At 39.3% G+C, this 23,564-nt stretch overlaps 1 protein-coding gene across 2 annotated transcripts; it reads right to left on the bottom strand.

The window, feature by feature from the left end:
- Positions 1 to 4,642: 4,642 nt before the first annotated feature.
- Positions 4,643 to 23,075, bottom strand: TLR3 (toll like receptor 3). Of its 2 annotated transcripts, XM_023737218.1 has the most exons (6): positions 23,008 to 23,075; positions 22,812 to 22,922; positions 11,098 to 11,549; positions 9,102 to 9,293; positions 5,229 to 7,081; positions 4,643 to 5,015 (listed from the first exon to the last, which is right to left on the bottom strand). In XM_023737218.1, exons 3-6 carry the CDS (start codon positions 11,539 to 11,541, stop codon positions 4,787 to 4,789), a joined length of 2,718 nt encoding a protein of 905 aa, XP_023592986.1. In that variant the 5' UTR covers positions 11,542 to 11,549; positions 22,812 to 22,922; positions 23,008 to 23,075; the 3' UTR covers positions 4,643 to 4,786. The 2 variants fall into 2 exon arrangements, with proteins under 2 accessions (XP_023592986.1, XP_004382833.2); XM_004382776.2 differs by lacking the exons at positions 22,812 to 22,922; positions 23,008 to 23,075 and having other exon boundaries at positions 11,098 to 11,775.
- Positions 23,076 to 23,564: the final 489 nt, after the last annotated feature.

The raw sequence follows: 23,564 nt of genomic DNA, 5'->3' as shown, positions 1-23,564 counted from the left end.
CCTATGTACAACAGAGGGAAACATTGCCCAGTCCTGCGCCATCCTCACATTTAACAAAAGTGAGCCCATTGTTGCCGCCACTGTGTCAATCCATCTTGTTGAGGGTCTTCCCCTTTTTCACTGACCCGCTACTTTACCAAGCATGATGTCCTTCTCCAGGGACTGGTCCCTCCTGACAACATGTCCAAAGTACATGAGAAGAAGTCTCGCCATCCTCACTTCTAAGGAGCATTCTGGCTGTACTTCTTCCAGGACGGTTTTGTTTGTTCTTCTGGAAGTCCACGGTATATTCAATATTCTTCACCAACACCATAATTCAAAGGTGTCAATTGTTCTTTGGTCTTCCTTATTCATTGTCCAGCTTTCACACACACGAAGTGACGGAAGATATCACGGCTTGGCCAGGCGCATCTTAGTCCTCTCTGAGAAAATTTCTGGACAGGTAATTTTAATATTTTCAGCCTTCTTTTATCCTAGGTCAGAGCCCTGGTGGCACAGTGGTTAAGAGCTATGGCATGCTACAGCTGCTAACCAAAAGTTCGGCAGTTTGAATCCACCAGCTGCTCCTTGGAAACCCTATGGGGCAGTTCTACTCTGTCCTATAGGGTCACTGTGAGTCAGAATCGACTCGATCACGATGAGTTTGATTTTGGTTTTGTTTTTGTTTTTTTTTATCCTAGGTCAGTTCCCTAGGAAATGGGCTCTGGGATGCAGAGTTACCTATAGGGGATTGTGGAAGAGCCCTCTCATAATTCATAGGACTCTCTCCCAACCTTCTATATGTAAAATTTCTCTAGTAGATCAGAGGACTCTCCTACCATCCCCTGTATGTAAAATTACTCTAGTAATTCAGAGGACTCTCCAAGAAAATCCTCTATATGTAAATCTCCATCCCAGAGCCGATTTCCTGGGGAATTGATGTAGGAGAACCCCCCCCCCCGCCCCAAAAGAAAGCAAAAACTGAATCTGTTGCCTGAGTCGATTCCGACTCATAGTGACCCTATAGGTCAGAGTAGAACTGCCCATAGGGTTTCCAAGGAGTGCCTGGTGGATTCAAAGTGCCGACCTTTTGGTCAGCAGCCTGAGCTCTTAAGCACTGTGCCACCAGGGCTCCAGTAGAGTAAAAGGGGACTGAAATTATTAAAACTACCTGCCCAGAAATTCTTTCAGGGAACCGGAAAAGTTCGCTCCTGGAGAAACCCAGTGCCTCCTGCCCAGCGCATACAAAGGATGGTTGGTAAACTCGTGGTGGAAAAAGTCACATGACAGACTCAGCTTCTCCCTTGAGCAGGAAGCTGGACCAAAGCTCCAGGGTTTTTGAGAGTTAAAAAGGGCTAACAACCACCCGTGGAGTCCCTGGGTGGTGCAAAGAGTTAGCCTGCTTGGCTGCTAACTAAAAGCTGGCGGTTTGAGCCCAACCAGAGGCACCTAGTAAGAAAGGCTTGGCAATGGACTTCTGAAAAAAATCAGCCATTGAAAACCCTGTGGAGCACAGTTTTACTTTGACACAAGTGGGGTTGCCTTGAGTCGGAATCCATGACAACTGGTGGTAACAATCACCTGATGTAATAAGTAACTAATGATCAATTGATTGTCATGCTTTGTCATTTTAATACAGATTTATGCGTGTATAGGAAAACTTATGCGCTTCAAAGCCCTTTTTGTTACTTGAGATTCAGTTGTAAGCCTGGCTGCTTGGACTATGAAGTCATAAATTATTCTCTGTTCAACTAGTTATCATTTACCTAATCTAAGTCATAGATCCAAGGAGGGAATTTTATTATAATTTCTAGTCTTGCTAATTCAAATCCACAAGGTAACAGCTTCAAAATGCCTATAGCATTAATTAAACTCCCTTGCCAGGCTCTTTGCAACACGGTTCCATCCTTGTCAGCCTCCCTACTCTCTCTCAACAACAAAATCCTGTCTCCCTTCCTGTCATACATCTTAATGTGCATTCCACCAGCTTCCTCTCCACTTACCAAGATGCTACCCAACTTTGAAGGGTCTGGTCCTCCAACACTGAGCCTTCCCTGTCCAGGTCCATCTTTGATAGTCGCTTCCTATCCTAACTCTTGTTGCCCCCTTTCCTGTAACCTTATCTCACATCCTTTTGTACCTCAAGGTATTTAACATTTGTAGATGCTCAGAGAATACTATTTTTGAACAGTTTTATTGATGTGTAGTATAAAAGCCAAAAACAAATCCATTGCTGTCAAGTCGATTCTGACTGATAGCGACCTTATAGGACAGAGTAGAACTGCCCCATAGGGTTTCCAAGGAGCGGTTGGTGGATTTCAACTGCTGACTTTTTTGGTTAGCAGCCAGCCTCTTAACCACCACGTCACCAGGGCTCCATAAAATTCACCCAATTTAAGTGTACAATTCAATGGTTTTCAGTGACTTTACACAGTTGTGCAATCACCATGATTTTACAGCATTCTCATCACCCCAAAAAAATCCCTGTGCCCACCTGCACTCACTCCCCATTCCCTCCCCAGTCCCAGACAAGCACCAATCCACCTTATGTCTGTACATTTCAAGAAATACTTTCTAAGTTCTTGATTTGGAGTTTCCTTACATTTTCCTAACCGTCCCCATCACGTTCTATTGAATCTCTTTCATTAATAATCTAGGGTAGGCATTTGAATAACCAGGCAATGTTAAATAAATGATATTGAATACCCCCTTCCTAACTAAGCAAAATGATTGCTTTATTAAATCTAAAAGGTAGCATTCAGGTAAAATCTGAATATCTAGATCTATTTTAAACTCAATGTCTTTGATCCCACTCGGCTTTGTTTTGCAAAGTGAAAAGCAGGAAGAAGAAGCTGGAGAAAACTGATCGCATGATGGTACCTGAGAGTATTCGAGCAAGTCAGTTCACTTGTGGAAATTAAATGAAAGGTCAGACAAACATCCTTTTCTGCACTCCCCTTGTCTGGAACCCCAGAGAGAAGGACCTCTCCTGAGAACAATTATAAAGGGCAGCCCGCAGAAGTTCAGGATGTTGCTTCCTGGGTGGGTCAAATACAAGTCAAGGCTTACACCTTTTATTAGTTTTACTTATATTTGGTTAAATGGGTCATTCCTTGTCAATCCTAATCTCTTAAATATTATACAACTTTCTAAAAATAATTTTTTAATTTTTTATTATTTTTATTTTATTTTATTTGAACTCAATTCAAGTTGTGGCTATTTGTTCAGCTCTCTGATAAGCAGCTTTCTCATAAGCAAGTAAACAAGGAAGGAAAACACAATTATTTTCCGACCTGCTTTTCACGGATGGATGATATATTGATGAATTCATGTTAATACTTTATTTAGAAATATTTTAATGAAGAGTTGAGAATATTGATAGATAGCATGCAAAGCACATCAAGAAAAGAAATAGTTGTGATTTTTATTTTACGATGCCAGCATAAGACAGGATCATTTCAGAGTTAGAAAACCCATTTTAGCAGAGATGCTGTAAAACAAGCGTGTCAGGTGAGTGCCTTTTGTAGCATGAAGCTGAAAAGCAGTCAGTCCTAAGACGGTCACATTACTGGGAAACTGTAGAGTCTTTCAGAACCAGCCCCACAATGGAATTACTTTTTTCAGCATTATGTGAATTTAGTCCTGAGACTACTGAACTATTCCCATCAAAGTTCCCAAATGTGATTTCTCAAATGTGCCCTAAATTCAGTAGACAAATGAACACTTCCCATACAGAAATTAACCCAGCATTACCCTTTCACTCCCTCTTGTATTTGAACACCAGAAGTACAACTATTTTAAAAAGTTATTCGTGTCTATTTTCAATAATTAGGCTGTTTTTTATTGTAAACCAAAAATGAAACTTAGCATAATAGTCTTTCTAGAGAAAGGTTAGCTTGCGGCACAGTAAATCTGCACTGTGAATTTCTTATACCATGATCATCATCACAGAAGATCAGAAGATTGTTCATCATCAGAATTGTAAAGATCGGGAGTGAAGGAATCCCAGGGAGACTGGGTGATCTGGCCAAGGTCATCTCCTGAGTCCGTGACAAGGGAGGACAACTCTTTGTGGCCACAAAGTCAATCTGCTGATGAACCTTTGGGAAACACGCTTTTCTGCAATACTTTCAAGAAAGAGAATTGTTTCTTCTAACAATTCCTGTAGCAGAAACCCAACTATCAAGAAAATGTATTTATTAAAATGTTTATTTAATTAAGTAATGAAAATTCATTATAAATGTTCTCTGTCTTTGGATGTGTGTATTAAAATGGTACTTTAGCATTTAACAAAATTCATCTTGGAATAGGCACCACCAGAGAAAAAGCTTTTCAACTGAAAAAAAACACTGCAATTAAAAATTTCAAGTAGTAGAATATATTTTACTCTCTTTTAATTTAAATAACATTATACGTATTAAAAGAATTATCCTCCATTTTACTAGGAGTGCATCCCCAAAATTAAAGACAATTGCATAAATCCTCACACAACTCTCACTTTTCTTTAAATGAGAAATATTTTAAAACTTTCTTAAATTGTCATAGGCCACGGTGACCAACTGTGTATTCAGTAGTACAAATGTTCTTATATGATTACATGTTTATTTTGGGTAAATTAAGTCAATTAGCAAAAGAGGCCTGAAATAGGAAGACAGGTTTCAACAGAAGAGAGAGAATTATGATATGGTACTACCACGGATAAATATGAGTAAGTAGAGTTACATTATCTTCAAGTAAAACTCTAATTTACCATGGAACTTTTTATACTTGGAAAGTTACTCCTTTGTAACTTAATCTTTAAATAAATTTAATGTACTGAATTTCTGGATCCAAGTGCTACTTGCAATTTATGACGATACGCACTTAGCCGTTCTTTCTGAACTGGCCAGTTCAAGATGCATCGGGATTTAAACATTCCTCTTCGCAAACAAAGTGCATGGTTCAGTTTATAATCTGGAATCTCCTCAAGAAAGATCAATATAATGGAATCCAGGTTTTGTTCAATAGCTTGCTGAACTGCGTGGTGCACTTTGAATCTAAGTAAAAAAAGAAAATATTGAATTAAGTTAAATAAGCAATGCACAATTTTTAACAGCCAAAACTCTAAAATCTGAAATTCTCCTTAGAATTTACTTGAATCCGTCCCTTTAATTTTTTCTTAATTTTATTTTAATATAATAATAGTAGCAATAATTTAAAGTTTATTTGAAAAACAAACATGCATTTAAAATTTCACAATGTTCACCCACCTTTTGCATAATGGATCTTTCAATAGATGCTGTGTTATAACAAAAATAATTTTTCTGCTTCTTTTGATGCTGTTGACAATTGCTTCAAGTTCAAGGGTACCTGCCTCAAAATCCCTTTCTTCCAGACAAAATTTGAGAGATTGATCTTTTTCTTCCATGAGGGAGAAGTTTTGCCAGACCCAATCTCTATCTTTATGGGCATGAATTACATATGCTGCAAATTCAAACTGCTCTGGCTGTCTGTCTATCTCTTTGAAACCAAGAATTCGATGTACTGAAACATTCCAATAAAACGATATCCTCCAGCCTTCAAAGTGGACGAGCAGTACAATGAAGATAAAAAACAACAGGGTACTCGTGTTGATTACGAACAGGAGTTCAAAAGGGGCACTGTCTTTGCAGGCTGATATGTCAAAGAATGTCACTGACAAACCATGATACTGGGGTGGAGTGTTGCAGAAATAATCGTCTGGTAGACCGGAGATGTTGGCACGGGTTCCGTTAATCCAGTTAACAAACCAGGCAATACTTTCACAGGTACAGTCAAACGGATTAAAGCGCATATCTAAATTAGTCAAATTCTTGAAAGGTGGTCCGAAAACATCCTTCTCAACTGATGTTATAAGATTCTTCTGAAGGTTCAATGACTTCAGAGAGGTCTGACTATCAAACAGAGATGGTGGAAGTATGTTTAAATTATTCAATCCTAAATCAATGCTCTTTAATGCAGACAAGTCCTTGAAGACCTCCTCTGGGATCTCGTCAAAGCCGTTAGACTCTAAGTTAAGTATGTGGAGGTGAGAAAGACCCTTTAAGAAATGAACAGGACCACCAGGGTTGGCGTGCTTCCAGAGCCGTGCTAAGTTGTTGTGCTGCAAATCCAGAATTTCTAGTTTGTCAAGTCCCTCGAACGTGTCCTCCTTTATGTTGGCTATATTGTTGTTACTGAGATCCAGAACGGTCAAGTTACGAAGAGGGCAGAAAGGTGACGGGGAGATATCCACACTTTTACAGGCCACTCTTCGGAGCATCAGTCCTTGAAGGCTTGGAACCAAGGCAAAGGAATTGCTAGTCAATTGTAGGTCTTTGTTATAGGAAAGGTAGATTTTAACAATATTTTCTAGACCTTTCCATTCCTGGCCTGTGAGTTCTTGCCCAATTTCATTCAGGCCAAGGTCCAGTACCTCCAGGTGGTGCAACCAAGAGAAAGCACCGCTGTCTATTTTTGAGATTTTATTTCTGGTTAGGTTGAGTACGAGTAAAGGAGAACGCGCAAGTGATAAAAATGTTTCATTTGTTAAAGTTCGCAAACTCGTAAAGGAGCTGGAGAGACTTAAGTATTGCAGACGTATCAATCCTGTGAACGTATTGCTTTTTATGCCTGGAAAATCGTTATCTTCCATGTTAAGGTACTCCAAACATTTTAGCCACTGAAAGGAAAAGTCATCAATCTTGGGAAGTGAAGCAAGGGAATTACTTTGTTTCGTAAAAGATCGTTTTAAATTCAGGTATCTCACACTGAACAGCCCATAAAAGCAGCGAGAAGACAAATGCTCTATATTATTATACTCCAGGGTGAAATATTCCAAACGTGGAAGCCAGGCAAAGGAATCGTTAGCGATCATACTTAAACTGTTATGGGAAAGATCGAGCTTGGTGAGATTTGTCTGCTTCAGTCCAAAAAATGTCATATTGCTCGTTCTGTAGAGCTGGATGTTGCTCAGATATAGGCTCTGAATGCTGGAGTTTGATAATTCCAAACAAAGCTTCTCCGTGAGACCGGGGCCCAGCTGGACGTTGCTCAGAAAAAGGCCGTATAATTTTCCGATTGCATGAAAACACCCTGGAGAGAACTGACGGCGAAAAACAAAGAAGGTTAATAACCAAAACGTTCAAGCCTACGTATAACCCTTGCAAAGCTTAAACACAATTCCTTACCGAGTTATCTGGGCCCTCCGCATTTCTCCCCGGTCCTCTAATGCATAACTCCTTCCGGACTCTGTAGCACCTCCCCTGAGTCCCTACGTTCCCTAGCCACAGGCTAACTTTTACTCAGCATTCACCTTTCAGTTTAAATGTCGCTTCTTCAGGAGCCTTTCTGTGAAACTACCAGTGTATGTTAAGTCTCCTGGTGCTTTTTATTTCATCACATTGAGCACAATTACAGTGAATCATCCGTTTGGGAAACCACCACTGGGGCAGATACTGCTTCCGTCTTGGTCACCACTGTGCTCAGGGAACATCGTGGAAGGGACGGATGGGTGGTTTTACTATAAAACAGTGGTGCCTACCTTCCCTTCTGTAACTCTTTGAGGTTTCAGCTATCTTTTTGCTCTTCTATGAAGTTTTCTCTTGACTTTATTTAATTATGGTTTTACAGCATCCTTCCACTCTGCCCCCACTCTTATACCAGAAGCTTTGTGCTACAGCAAGAACGCAGAAGGCAGGAGAAGGAACCCAGAGAGAAGAGGGCAGAGTAGCCAATGTCTGGCAATAAAACCCATCAGGGGAGCATAAGGGCTCCAATTTCTAGTGTGTCACCTGTCCGATATTAGGGCTAACAGAAGAAAAGAGAAGAATAGAAAAGTGTGTTTATTATAAATAAAATGAATTACAATGTAAGGCAATAAATTATTACATTAATGATGATAAATCTACACGGTAGACATTTTGCAGCTGCTAAAATTTAGTTGTTGAATAAATCTTAATGACACAGGAGATGCTCATAACATGACATTAATTCTGAAAAGCAGGATGCACCATCCTCCTCAGAGAGGCTCACATTGCCAAAATCCCACCTCTGTCACCAGCTGGCCACCTGTGAGACCTTGGATAAATCACCTAATCCTTCTTAATCTCAATTTACTCTTGTGTAAAATGACAAAAGGAATAAGTTGGTTAAAACAATTACATAAATAAAATATTAAAAACAACTTGGCTCAGTGCCTGGCACTCAGGTAAGTACTCTGTGAACGTTAGTTGTTGTGTGTTTTTTTTTCTTATTATTATTTGGAGAAAAACTGGAGGGAAACACACACAAATGCTAACAGCAGTTGTCTCTGAATTGTGGGCTTTTGGCTGATCTTTATTTGCTTCTTCATTATTTGTGCATTTTTTTATAATAAATATTCTAACCAGGATCAAAACGCTGTTTAAGAAATAAATAGCATCCACAAAATAAAACCCAAAAAAAAAACCAAACCCGTTGCAGTTCGATTTCAACTCATAGTGACCCTGTAGGACAGAGTAGAACTGCCCCATAGGGTTTCCAAGGAGCCGCTGGTGGATTCCAACTGTCGACCTTTTGGTTGGCAGCCGAGCTCTAAACCACTGTCCTATGAATTGACTCCATGGCAGTGTTCTTTTTTTTTTTTATTCTTTTTTAAAACAGGGGAGACGGGGCAGAGAGGACTTGGATAACTTGCCTGATTTTGTTCATTAAGAAATCAAACCAGGATAGAGACCCAGCTAGCCTGACTCAAGCCTGTGTTCTTAACCGTCATGCAATTTCAGTTCTCTTCGTGATTTCGTGAGCTGGTTGGTATTATTCCCATTTTACAAGTGAGGAAACGCAGACAGAGAGGCTAAGTGAGCTCCCCACAGTCAAAGAACTGGCCTGTGATGGAAAGGGGCTCTTAATCCACTTCTGTGTGGGAGCAACGCCCCAGCTCTGAGCCACTTCCCATATTCTCTCCTGTAGGACTGTACCACTGGCCCCAACATAAGGGTGAAGGATCCCTGGTGGACAGGACAAGGCTTGCTGTTCCTTCCTCTGGGGTCTTTGGATTCCTGTCTTTGTGACACAGTTAGGAACTCTATGTTTAGAGGTAGCACCCACACAAACACACAGACAAAAGTCACCTCACTTCTTACCTCTTTAATTTGATTTGATGACAAGTCTAATTTTTTTAAAGAAGAATTGCCAAGGAAATCAAGTTCTTCACGTCTTAAGGCATGAATTTTATTATTTGACAGTAAAAGCTCTTGGAGATTTTCCAGCTGGAGTCCAGTTCCTAATTTTGTAGATGATAAACCATTATGAGCTAGATCTAATTTGATTAAGTTCTGAGGGGAAAAAATACATATATAAGTTACAGTTTTGCCATAAAAAATAGTTCCACTAAATACACAAATATCTTAGAAATATCTCAACAGCAAAATACTGCCTCTCTGCTATAATACAGGAAACAACAGCAGGACTAACAATCTTTGTCATGAGAAAAATACCATCTTGGCAAGTATTTAGTTTCTTACTTGAAAAACAAAGCATTTAATCACAGTAAGCATTTGTTTATGATGTAAAGAACATCCATGCGGCTTATCAAATACAGGTCATGCATTGGCCTTGAAACAATAAGAAATAAAGAACAGGAAAAGAAAAAATGTTTTATTGAAAAAGCATGAGTGGAAGCTTTCTCCCTGTGCGCTCCTGAAAAGATTTTTCTGTGGTGAGTCACAGCTATGTACCTTTCAGGTCATGTTACATTTTGTTTGTTTTGTCAGAACTGTGGAATGCAGTGCTGTTACTTTTGAACACACAACTTCAGTCAGGTAAAAGGTAAGGAAAAGCTGATAGCTACTACAGATAAATCTTATGTCATCTCTGTAAAAGAGAATAAGACTTTCATTTATTTGTTAAAAAGGAAAATCACATTTCACTCAGAGAAGTACATCAGGATCTGAGGTCTTTATGTCCAAAGACATGTCGTCAACATGAGAATCTAAGAAGGCGCAAGGAATAGCTTACAAGTGCTAGTGAGCGAAGCTTTTTAATAAATGTTTCGAAGCATTTTTAAATTTGCACATTATCCCTGGTCAGGAATGTTCAATTTTGCAAGGCCATGCAATGAAGAAACACAGAAGCTTGAAAATGGCTTTGGTTTAAGAGAAACACTTAAAATTGCTTTATATTTAGAGATGCTAACATGCATTTTTCACTGATTTAAAATTCAAGTAAAGTGGCTGAAAAGGCAAAGATAGAAGTCATTGGAAAAGCAATATTGCAGGAGGATTTTTTAAACCAGAAGAGCCTGGTGGTGCAGTGGTTAAATTGCTTGACTGCTAACCAAAAGGTCAGTGGTTCGAACCCACCAACCACTCTGTGGGAGTCTGCTTCTATAAAGATTACAGCCTTGGAAACTCTGTAGAGCAGTTCTACTCTGTCCTACAGGGTCAATAGGAGTTGGAATCAGCTCGATGGCAACAGGTTTTTTAAATGAAGAGAAAGTGAGTTTTAGTCAAATAATTTACTTTATCATTGTATCCATTTGCTAACTTTATTTGAAGTCAGTATTTAGAAGCTACTAGGATGTTTGACATTTTTTTCATTACTTCAAGTACCAAATTACCGGCATCGAGAGCTTCTTTTTCATGTCGCTCATAGGATATTCTTATTGTTGGGTGATAATGACCTCTTTCTCTCATGTCTTCTGTTTCTAATGGCAGGAAGCTAGAGTGATGGATTTCTTTAAAACTAAGGTTAAAACTGATTTGGTGAGCAGCTGTGGCTCTTAACCACTTCTCCATCAGGGCTCCTGGTTTCGACTATATTTTCTCTTTTGAAAACATACTTTCAATCACAATAGCATTGTGTGTATGTGTGTGTGTGCATGGCTGCTTCACTGGGGTAGATTAGATTTCTTATTCTTCACCTTGATATTGAGGGATTAAGTCTAAGGATAGATAAGTGACTTGAAAACTACTTAGTACTAGATAACATATCTTTTCTTTGCTAGCGAGGATTAGATTTCTTATTCTTTGTTTTCATATATAGATATCAAGTCCAAGGATAGATAAATGACTTAGAAACTTAACATCTGATAACATTTATTTTTCATTTTGCATATTGAAAAGTACATTTTCACCTTACCTGTAGGTTTTTAAAGGGATTGTTTTGAATTTTCTGTATTGAGTTGGACGTTAAATGGAGTTCCATCAAATTCACGCAGGAAAAAAACGTTTTGTCAGAAAGGTGGGACAGCTCATTGTGTTGGAGGTTCAATACCTTCAACAAGGGGAGTTTCTGGCACAGCTCTGACTCCAGTTTTGAGATGGAGTTAAATCCTCCGTCCAAGACAATAAGTCGGCTGTATCTTGTAAAATTGGCAGGTGGTAATCTTCGGAGTTGATTGTGGGTGAGGTTCAGCACCGTTATGTTTGTGGGGAGGTCATCTGGCACTTGAGTCAATTTCAGATGACTACAGTCAGCTACTTCATGTCTAATGGCACATTTGTTGGCAGAGGACACACACAGCATCCAAAAGGGCAACAGTCCCCAAAAGGAAGCAATTCGGTAAGGCAAACCCTGTCCCATGATTTCACCTGCAAAAGAAACATAAAAAAAGTAACGGACAACAAGTGCTTTCATAATGCACTGCTATATTCCTTGCTGAATATATTAAAAAATATTATCTCTATTTTCCTCATAATTTTATGTTATGAAAATTTATATTATAGAAGTACTTTATCAAGCAGGAATAATTGAAACAGTACAGAAGAGTAAAAATTAAATACAGAAACTCCTTCCTCAGTCTTCACCTCCACCGCTGTTGCAAGGACCCAAAGTAACCTGTCGTGGCAGTTTCTACTTTTCGTTCTCACGGTCAACCCCGTAACCAGAAACAATGCGCCTCTCCTTCGAATTCTTCATTTTCTGACTTTCAGCATTATCTTCCCAGTATAAAGATGAGCAACTTTGTTATACTATTCCCTTGTCCTCGTCTCAACTTTTCCTTTGTTATCTTTAATTTTAATTAATCTGTTGTTAACATCTCAGGAGTCATGGTGGTGCAGCAGTTAAGCACTTGGCTGTTAACTGAAAGGTCATCAGTCTGAACCCACCAGCTGCTCCAACGGAGAAAGATGTGGCATTTTACTTCCATAAAGATTTACAGCTTTGGAAACCCTATGAGGCGGTTCTTCTCTGTCCAAAACGTCCCTATGAGTCAGAATTCAACTTGACGTCAGTGGGTGTTGTTACATCTATAATTTTGAAAACTACACCTGCAGTTCTATTTCTGGATCTACCAACTTTAGACAGAATCTCTTGACTTCTCCCTTTGTGATACCGGAAATGCACACCCCTGCACTTCCCTCCACACTTCATCCCTCCTTACAATGTTCAAAACCTGTCAGCTTTAACATTGCATGACGTTGTCAAAACTTAAAATGCTAGCATTTTATCCAGAGACTAGGATTAAGTCTGACATGCCTGGTCTGTATTCCCTCCATTTGGAAAATCTAAAACCAGTACATAGCGCTTACAGTTCATGACTGAAGGCATACCCACGGCGGAACCATTAACACTCGGCAAAGCGCAGTGATTAAGAGAACGCAGAGCCTGCATTTTGATCCTGGCTCTTCCGCTTTGTAGCCTTTGGAGTTAATTCGTCTCTCAGGCCTCAGACAGCAGTTAAAGTAGCTCCTTCATGGGTTGTTGTGAGGATTGAAGGAGGAAAGCCATGTATGGCCTAACACAACCTGGCCCGAAGCAGTATCAGATGTTAGTACTATTATTAGTAATCAGCACAATAATCCCATGATTTATAAACGTACAATTATAACTATTATCTATTTATGTAAATTTTTTATTTAATAAAGAAAATCTATGCTCCCCCAAAGACCTATTATATCATGAGATTTTACAGCTAATCACTAAACAGGAGGGCAATAGTAGAGGGAGTCAAGAGCATAAAATAACTGGAATTCAAAGAAATTCATGGATGGTTAGAAATTTAAGAAGGGCCTCACTAACTTGATGTTGTGTTAAGTGGGGAGCAGCTGCAAGACAGAGTCTCGGGCTGCCTTCGCTGGCTGGGAGGCAACCAGCATTTTTCCTGAACAGCTACGGAAGATCTTCCTATAAGGTGGCCAGATTCCTTCCAAACGACTCTGCTTCTCAAATCCATTTTCAGAAATACAACAGTAAGTCAAAAAGTATTGCTACAAAATCATAGAAACCTTTATTAGACAAAAATATCAAAATGGGAAGCTACTGTATCTCGACATGTCCTCCGTCTAGGTCTATACATTTCTGAAGGCGGCGTTTCTGTCTCTCCAGCCCTTCCCCAAAGAATTCTGCGCTCTTTGATTTACGCTAGTTTTGGCATCCTCGAGGGACTCAAATCGTATTCCTTTTAAATGTCCTTTGAGTTTTTGGAACAAAAAGAAGTCTGAAGGGGCAAGTTCAGGACTGTAGGGCAGATGGGGTAAGGTTTCCCAGTGAAATTCTCGTAGGACAGCCCTTGCTACCCTCGAAGAATGAGCAGGTGCCTTGTTGTGATGAAAAAAATTCCTTGGTGCAACTTTCCTGATCTTTTTCTCACCAACGCAGTTCTCAATTCTCTTAAAACTTCATAATAAGCCCCTGTGATCGCCATGTGTCCTTTGAGAAAGTGTATCAAGTTTATCCCTTGGGAATTCCAAAACACAGTCTCCATAACCTTCTGAGAGGTCTTCCCTCTCTTGGTTCATCTTTGATGTCTTCCTGACCTTCCTTAAAATGTTCGATCCACCTAAAAATTGTTGTTTTATGTGGGGTAGCATTCCCATAAACTTGTTGCAAAGCTTCAAAGATTTGGGAACATTGCATAAACTACTTTGATTTTTGTGTAATTCTTATAAACATAATTGTATTTGACATTTTAAACTGGTGATGTGAGAAGCTTTAGGTATCAGTCATAGCCTTGCACATAGAGATGAAAAAAGAAGTAAGATTTTAAGTAATGGAAGTTTTACACTAAGTGGAGTTTTTAAGGAATTTATATTCCTCACAAATAAAGGATGAAGTTGAATGCAATAAGGGGAGAAAAAGAAACAACCCTCTGCCTCTAAGTAGGTCACCTTTGAACAATCAAGACAGCATGAATTCCTCTCCCTTATACTAAATGTATAATTCTTCAGAACAATACATTATTTAGTTTTCTGCCAACTTGAACTATGACTTTCTCAAAGTTTGTAATTCCTCCCTTTCGTTCTTATTGAAAGAAGAACTATATATGGCTTCATTTCTGTAACACCAGGCTAGATCATCCAGCTTCTTAGTCATATTCTTTGCTGAATGGCCAGTTTGGATGGATGCTTCCAACACTTGTTAATTGGTTATCATCCACCATGGAATCCATTTCACTGTACTCCTAGATTAATGTCTGTCATGGATCAAATTGTGTCCCCAAAAAATATGTGTATCAATTTGGCTAGGCCATGAGTCCCAGTATTGTGTGATTGTCCACCATTTTCTCATCTGATGTGATTTTCCTATGTGTTATAAATCCTGTCTCTACGGTGTTAATGAGATGGGGTTAGTGGCAGTTATGTTAATGAGTCAGGACTCAATCTACAAGATTAGATTTTGTCTTAAGTCAATATCTTTTGAAATATAAAAGAGAGAAGCAAGTAGAGAGACAGAGGACCTCATACCATCAAGAAACAAGAGCCAGGAGAATAGCACATCCTTTGGACCCAGGGTCCCTCGACTGGGGAAGATTGATGGCAAAGACCTTCCCCCAGAGCCAACAGAGAGAGAAAGCCTTCCCCTGGAGATGACACCCTAAATTTGAACTTCTAGCCTCCTAGACTGTTACAGAATAAATTTCTCTTTGTTAAAGCCATCCACTTGTGGTATTTCTGTTATATCAGCACTAGATAACTTAAGACAATGTCAGTGTTTTATGGATTTCAGTACCTTCTTCCTTGAAATATTTCTATTTTGCCTACAGTATCTCCTTGAGTAATTTTTTATTTAAAAAAAAAATGGTACGTGAGATTATCTTTCTAAGTCCCTGTATATTGGTCTTTTTCTTTAATATCATCACGTGGTTTCGGTGTATAGGTAGTTTGAGATTCAAAATAATTTGTATAGAAAACTCTTGAAAACAGTATTCTATTGTCTTTTAGTCTCCAGTGTTGCTGAAAAGAAGTCTGATGTCCATCTGATGTCCCTTTCTTTATAAACAACCTTCTTTTTATTTTTAAAAGCTTTCAGTATCTTTTCTTTATCTTTAGTAATGTAATATTTCACATGGATATTTCAAGTTTTTCCTTTCCTTTAAAGCTTTATATTCTACGGTGTTTTCAGTCTGAAAGTTTATGTTCTCCTTAAATTTTTAGAATTTCTTTTTCTATTACTTGGAGCTCCAGGGGCACGGTGGTTAGGAACTCAGCTGCTAACCAAAAGGTTGACTATTTGAATCCACAAGCCACTCCTTGGAAATCCTATGGGGCAATTCTGCTCTGTCCTATAGGGTCGCTATGAGTCCGCATCAACTCGATGGCAATGGGTATTATTATTTGGATCATTTACTTTCCTTGTTTTCCAGTGTTCTCTCCTCTGGAACCACTTTTAGGTAGACACTGGCCTTCCTGTGTGATGCTCTCTGTATCTAAAGTTCCTTTTGTGTTTTCCATCTTTCTATCCTATGTTCTTTTTATTCGATGTTCCTAGACATAACCTGGAATCCCTGGGTGGAGCAAACGGTTAACGCACTGTGCCACTAACTGAGAAGTTGGAAGTTTGAGTCTACCCAGGGGTGCCTCAGAAGAAAGGCCTAGAGATCTACTTCTGAAAAATTAGCAGTTGAAAACCTTGCAGAGCACAGTTCTGCTCTGACACAAATGGGGTCACCATGAGTCCAGGCTGACTCAATGGCAATTGGTTTGGTTTAGATATAACCTAAGCTTTTTGTAAATATATGTTTAATTTTAGCAATTATAGTTTAAATACATACTGAACACTGCACATATCATGAATGTGAAGCTTGTAGAATTTCCACAAAGTGAATATACTAGTGAAGTCACACCCAGATCAAGAAATAAAGCACCTTGAGCAACCCAGATAATTCCCTCATACCCACTTCCAGTCATGTCCTCCTCTTCCCTAAAGACAAGCATTTCTTGATTTCTTACATGAATGGTTAATTTCACTTTGTATTATAAATTAATAAATTAATACACTATGTATAATTTTGTGTCTATCTTTTTTTGGGTCCACAATAGGTTTTATCCACTTCTTGTCATACAGCAGCATCTGTTCATTTTCATTGCTGTAGAATAATCCAGTGTATAAATAGATCATGGTTAATTTTCTCCAACTTTTTTAACAAAAAAAAAAGTTTAACATATGGCAAGGATAAATCAAAGAATTTTACAGTGTACTGACTTGAGTTAGCATATAGCTATCCATTTATCCATCCTCTGCGCATCATAATAAGCTCACTGAAGTGTGCTGTAAATACCAGTAGCCTTCCCTCTAGATTTTTTCAGCAGGCACGTTGTTATCTACAGTTCATCATTTGTTTCTAGATTTTTTTTTTATGTGAAATTTACATATAATGAAATGCACAAATCTTAAGTGTCCTTTCTCTGAGTTTTAACAAATGCATACGACTATGTAACCCAAAGTGCAAAGAGTTTTCCCATCTCCTTCCCAGCTAATTGAAACCTTACCTCCCAGAGGCATCCACTGCTCTGACTTTTTTCCACTACAGGTTAGTTTCATGTGATTTATACACATATAAATGGAATCGCAGAGTATTGACTCTGTTATATAAGGCTTCTTTCACTCACTGTAGTATTTTTGAGCTTCATCTATGTTGCACTATTTGGTATTTGGTTCCTTTCTTTTTCTTTTTTACTGGGTGGTAGTCCTTTGAAATAATATACCATACATGTGCTGTGTGAAGATTTTGGGTATCATGAATAAAGTTGCTATGAACATTTTTGCACAAGTTTTTTTATAAACCTATACTTTTGATTTCTTTTGGGTAAATACTTAGAACTTGACTTGCTGGGCCATTTGCGTAGGTGTATAGTTGGTTTCAGGAGTCCTTAGGTGGCACAAACTGTTAAGCACTTGACTGTAACCAACATGTTGGGTGGTTGGACCAACCCAGAGGCACCTTGGAATAAAGGCCTGGCGATCTGCTTCCAAAAGGTCACAGCTATGAAAACCCTATGGAACAGTTCTAATCTGAAATACATGGGGTTGCCGTGAGTTGGAATTGACTCAACAGAAACTGGTTATAGTTGGTTTTATAAGAACCTGACAGATCTTTTGGCAGAGTGTACCATTTACATTTTCCCAACATCCTTGCCAACATTTGTTACTTTTTTTTAACTATATTTTTACTGTTGTCTTTGTAACTGCAGTCATTCTGATGAGTGTGTAGTGCTGTCACTTTGAGGTGTGCATTTGTGCTTCCTGGATGAATAATGTATTTTAATGATCTTTCATGTGCTTATCGGTCATTTGTATCTTATCCCTTGTATATTCAAATATTTTGCTCATTTATTAATTAGATGGTTTGCCTTTTTATTATTGTGTTATAGGAGTTCTTTATGTTCTTTATATGTTTGACTATCGTCCTTTGTCAGATTTTGTGAATATTTTTCTCAGGTTGTATGTCGCCTATTTATTTTTCTTAATGATATCTTCTTGATTATGATCTAATTTATGATTTATTTTTCTTTTATCATTACTCCTTTCTGTGTCCGAAGAAATTTTGCCTACTCCCAAGTCACTTATTCTCCTTTGAAAAGTCTTATAGATTTAGCTTTTATGTTAAGGTCTATAATCCATGGTAAGTTAATTTTTGTGTATGGGGTGAAGTAGGAGTCCAGGATCATTTTTTCCATGTGCATATCCAGTTATTCAGTCCATTTTTTTAAAAAGACTTTCCTTTCCCTATTTGATTGCTTTTGTGCCTTTCTTGAAAACCAAATGAATGTTTAAGCGTACGTCTCTTTCTGCGATCTGTACACTCCATTGGAATATTTGTCAATTTTTATGCCAACACCACACCGTCTTGATTTCTGTAGGTTTGTAGTAAGTCTTGTAGTAACAAGGGTAAGTCCTCACACTTTGTTCTTCTGTTACAAGATTGTTTTCTTCATTTTTTGGTTGATCAGCATTACCTGAAATAATTTGATTATTTACTTATTAATCATCCCTCTATACCAGAATGTGAAGCCATGGTTGTTTTTATTCATTACAGTGTTGCTTTTGCCTAGGACAATGCCTGAACTATAGTTTGTATTCAATAAATATATGCTGAACTAGTAGCATTCCGTGTGAAGTTAATCAACTCGAGAAACCCGCTCTTATCTTTATGTATCCGCAATAACCACAGCTTTATTTTGGTGGATGCTCTCTGATATGATTATCTAGCCAGTTTTCCTGGTTTCAAAGGACTTCCAGATATTTCAAAAACATCAAATCCATCCTCAAAGTATGGAGATGCATCAATAATAATGATATTCAAATAAATTTGCTACAAGATCTAAACATCATTACACAAGAAGAGTTACAGATAAGATTTATAAAGTAACATTATCCTAGATTAATTCTAGCAAAACAAACTAATCTGAATATTTAAAATTATCCTAATATGTTTAGAAATCTAGTGATTTTATTTATATTCTAATCTAGTTCTTAGAAACAGAGAAAAAAACCCGGCTTCTATGAATTAACATTCCCATATTTAGTGCCTTTGCAATACTGACACTAAATTTTTTACAGCTACATACAATTTTTATATCCATCCAAAAAAACCTGTTGCCATCGAGTCGATTCTGACTCATAGCGACCCTATAGGACAGAGTAGAATTGCCCCATAGGTTTTCCAAGGAGCGGCTGGTAGATTACAACTGCCCATCTTTCGGTTAGCAGCCATAGCTCACTGTAGCTCTTAACCGCTGTGCCACCAGGTCTCCTTGAGAAATGTCACAGCACAGGTCAGCAAGTTTGCAGTGGACACCACACCGCTCAGGACCTGTGACTACCTAAATTGCCTCTGCGTCCAGCCGTCATCTTCGAAAGAAGAGAGGAGATATTTACAGATAACAGGAAAACCTCTGTGTTAGAGTTTGAATTGTTTTCCCCCAAAATATGTGTTGGGATCCTAGCCCTATAATTGTAAATAGGTTTTCTTTGTTATGTTAATTAGGGTGTGTCCTACACCAAACCATTTCTGAGTTATAACGAGCAGCATAGACACAGAGACAAGCAAGCCCAAATGGGGGGAGAAAGACCTCACGTGAAGATCACCAAGGAACTGAGGAACAGAAGCTGAAAGAGACAAGGACCTTCCCCCAGAGCCAACAGAGTGAGCCCTCCCCTGTAGCTGGCGCCCTGAATTAGGACTTCTAGCCTCCTAAGCTGTGAGAAAATAAATTTTTGTTCTTTAAAGCCACTCACTTGTAGTATTTGTTTTATAGCAGCACTAGATAGCTAAGACACCCGACAGGAAATTGAGCTTTTAAATGCTTGAAAGATACTATTTTAAACTGCAACAGTTACAGTTACTTCTATTTCGGGTTCTCTTTCTCCCAGCTATGGACAAGGCGAGATTGGTCCTAGAAAATAGAGATATGTCCATTTAATTTAGATTTTCACAGGTACAAAAAGTGAATTTTTCTCTATGTTCTGCTTATGTATCACAACGGATTGGGCAGCAGCTAGAGAGACACTTACCTTGAACATCTTCCGTTTATCTTCGTGACATTACCCAGTTGCTCAGGTGCATGCAGAATGTGGGACTGGAAATGATACACCCTAAAAACCGGGGACCAGCTCCCCTGACCCCCACTCTGGGATTCCTCCAACCTCTGTAACAGCCTCCTTCCCAGACTGTGCCCTGAGGGAGGATGGCAGCCTGGGTATCCGCACGTTGCCAGGTACCCTTCTCTTGCCTCATTCTTTCCTCCTGCTGCTGCCATAGGGCTTCCTACCTCCTCTTCCCAACTCACAGGTCCAGTCCCTGCGGTGTGTTCCCTTTCTTCTCTTGGTGACATTCACCCCCTCCTTCTCTGGGGGGGCTGCACACAGAGATGGAGGCTCACAGAGCAGGGCTAACCCATTGACAGAGCATATCCCGGAAGGGCTCAAAGACTTTTTCCAGCTCTAAAGACAGCACCCTGCATCAGATGGAAAAGGCCCACCAAGTGCTAGGCAGGATGAGTGAAAAAGGAAAGAACAGAGCTGGAATTGTATGTAATTTCAGAATTGTGAGCATTCACAAAATATTCAAAAGCTTCTGAAGGGAACATGAAACAATTATGTCCAAAGGAAAGAACTCTCCATTGGTATACAACTTCTCCCATCGCAATATGAACCACGAGGAAACAGTGGAGAGAGGCTTTCAAAACATTGAGGAGAAATTATTGTGAACATAAAATTTCATATGCAGCTGAACAATTAAAGGTAGAGAAAAAAGAATTTTTCGGTATGCAATGAGTCACTCTACCACCTGTCAATTTATTGTACTGTGGAAGCTTGCATGTTGCTATGATGCTGGAGGCTGTTTCACCAGTATTTCAGATACCAGCAGGGTCACCCATGGTGGACAGGTTTCAGCGAAGCTTCCAGACTAAAACAGACTCGGAGGAAAGGCCTGGTGATCCACTTCCAAAAATCAGCCAATTAAAACCTTACGTATCACAACAGAATATTGTCCGATACAGTGCGGAAAGATGGGACAGGTACAGACAATCTTTGGTTCTGTTGTATGTTATATGAGTTGGCGCTGACTCGACTCGAGGACAACTACCAACGACAGCGAGGATTCCCTAACTTCACTGACCATGCAACCAATAGGAAAACATTACTCTGCTAGGTAGGTGCCTCAGTAAAACGAGCAAACATACAAGTAAGTCGATGAAATGAAAGTGAAGAAAATGTTGCTGTGGAGTGAGCCCTCACGGGAACAGAGAAAGAGCGACAGAAATTAAAAATAGCTTCGCTGGGCCTTGCAACTTTGCAAAGCCTTTTAGGATAGGTAGGATTACCGTTCTTGTCCAAGTGAGGGACGATATTGCATCGTGGTTAGGGCATGAAATCTGTAGCCAGACAACCTGGAGTTAACCACTATTTACAGTTTGGCTGGTAAAGTTCTCAATATTATTTCCTAAATTTATACAGGGGCCCTGGTGGCACCATGGTTAAGGGTTTGGCTGCTAACCAAAAGGTCAGCAGTTTGAATCCACCAGCCGCTTCTTGGAAACCCTATGGGGCAGTTCTTCTCTGTCCTATAGGGTCACTATGAGTCAGAATCAACTCGACAGAAATGGGGTTTTTTGTTTTTGTTTTTTTAAATTTATACAGATACGCTCTGACCAGGATCACAACAGAGGTTTCTGGACAGAGCTGGAGAAGGATGTAGAACATAATTCTAACTCACAAAAAAAAGACCAGATTTACTGGCCTAAAGGAGACTGGAGAAACCCTGAGAATATGGCCCCCAGACACCCTTTTAGCTCAGTGGTGAAGTTATCTCCGAGGTTCACCGTTCAGCCTGGGAGTGGACAGCCCCGTAAAACCAAACGAGACTAACGAGGTACAGGAGTCCAGTGACAAGGGCCAGAAGGCAGAAGGGGACAAGGAAGCTGGTGATAGGTAACCCAAGGTTGAGTAAGGATATTGTTGATGTGTTGTGAGATTGTTATCCATTGTCATAGGGCAACATTTGTAGTAACTGTTAAATGAGAAACTATTTTGTTCTGTAAGCCTTCGTCTTAAGTGAGAATAACAGCACGATTGGAAGAACGCAGTCAATGTCACTGAACTGTGTATGTAGAAATTTTTGAAATGGTGTATCTTTGGCTATGTGTATTTTCACCAAAAAAAAAAAGGTTGAGAAGTTAGAGGGTTAATATGTTGTGGGGTTGTTAACCAATGTCATAAAACAATATGTGTACTACTGTTTCATGAGAAACTATTTGTTCTGTAAGCCTTCACCTGAAGTACAATAAAAAAAAAAATGAAAAAAAAATTTATACAGATACACCTATATGCAAGCGCTTGTGGTACAATGATTAAGAGTTCAAATACTAACCGAGCTGCTTCCATAAAGATTACAGCCTAGAAAACCCTACAGGGTAGTTCTACTCTGTCGCATGGGGTCGCTAAGAGTCGGAATCGACTCGACGGGACACAGCAACACACACTAAGCCATAATCGTATTGTAAAGTTGAAAATCAATTTCCTTAAACTTTAGTGCTAATCCAGACGAATTTCGTCGTCAGCTCAGTGACCCACGTTTGCCGATGCTAATTTCTGATCTTCCTATGCACCAAAATGTCTTTCTACTTCTATCTTCGCTCCATTCTCCTTTATTAAACCAAGGAAAGCTATTTCTTTTCTCCAAGGAACATCTCATGCGTTTTCTCCTTTTTAAGGACATTATACTTGCCAGGCCGCGTCTCCTCTCCCTCCTACAAGACCCAGAAAGGAGAAGAGCAACTTTTAAACTGCTGAGACAGCGTCGCTTAAAGGCATAGATGTGTTTTTTTTTTTAAGGTTATTGCAAAATTATTTCCATAACTTCCTTATTGTACTTTCCCAGATACAGAACTCTTAAGAGGAAATCTTAAAAAATTACTGCATGAAGTATTTCATAATGTTAGTTATACAGCATTTCCCTCCATACCTACATCATCCCCCACCCCGGTCCTTATTCCCTAGTCCCTGTTAAATGATCCTGACCAGATTTCAAGCACCAGTTCAAAGACTGAAGAATGCAAAAATGCAAAGTGCCTTCTGGCATTACTCAGCACGGAAATCCCACCCCAGTAGGAATTTAAAACGTATACCTTCACTTATTCTGACGACAGCTGTTTGTTCCTTCTTCCATGCGTCCAAATCCAAACGTTTTCATCGGGGAAATTTTCATCAACAAGTTTGCTGCAATCTTGAAAGTGAAACTAAAAAGTTAAAAACAACAACAACTTATATTTGTGCCTTGGAAGGAGGGCAAAAACCATCTCAGCAAGCAAGAGGTGTTTGAACCTGCTTCCTTAAATGCCTTGCTTCGTCTTCGGCAGGTACACTACCCCGGGTTTCATTGAAAGGGTCATAGATGAGGTAATAGAGGAAGCTGAAAGCCTGGGACTTCACCCTTGCTATGGGCGGGGCTCGGACGTTCAGGGTTAAGGAACACTTAACAGAGAATGAATTCCTCTATTTTTTGCCAAAGAGCAATCTGAAACCATCAAAACTGAGCAATGTCTGGTCAGAGCTACAGGAAAAAAAAAAAATCCTAGTTAAAGCAAAAGTACTTTCACATATCTTACTTGCTTTATATTCTTCTCAACCCTGTAAAGACAAGCTCAGCAGAAATTAATCTTTAATCAAAGAAGAGTTCACGTTTTGTGGGAGAGAAAGAGCTGGCCCTGGGAAGGCAAGGTTCTGACCAGTCCTAACTCTTGTCTCTCCACTTTCCAGCCAGAACCTGCTAGGGAACAAGTAGGTGAGTGCAGAGAAAGTTCAGAGTCACTTCTTAGTTCTCAATTAGCTCTGCTAACTCCAACTAGCGAAGGGACTGTGCTTATCAAGAAGTGAACTCA

Source organism: Trichechus manatus, unplaced genomic scaffold (genome assembly GCF_000243295.1).
Source record: "Trichechus manatus latirostris isolate Lorelei unplaced genomic scaffold, TriManLat1.0 scaffold00099, whole genome shotgun sequence".
Lineage (NCBI taxonomy): Eukaryota > Metazoa > Chordata > Mammalia > Sirenia > Trichechidae > Trichechus > Trichechus manatus.
This window is presented reverse-complemented; position numbering and strand designations above follow the sequence as displayed.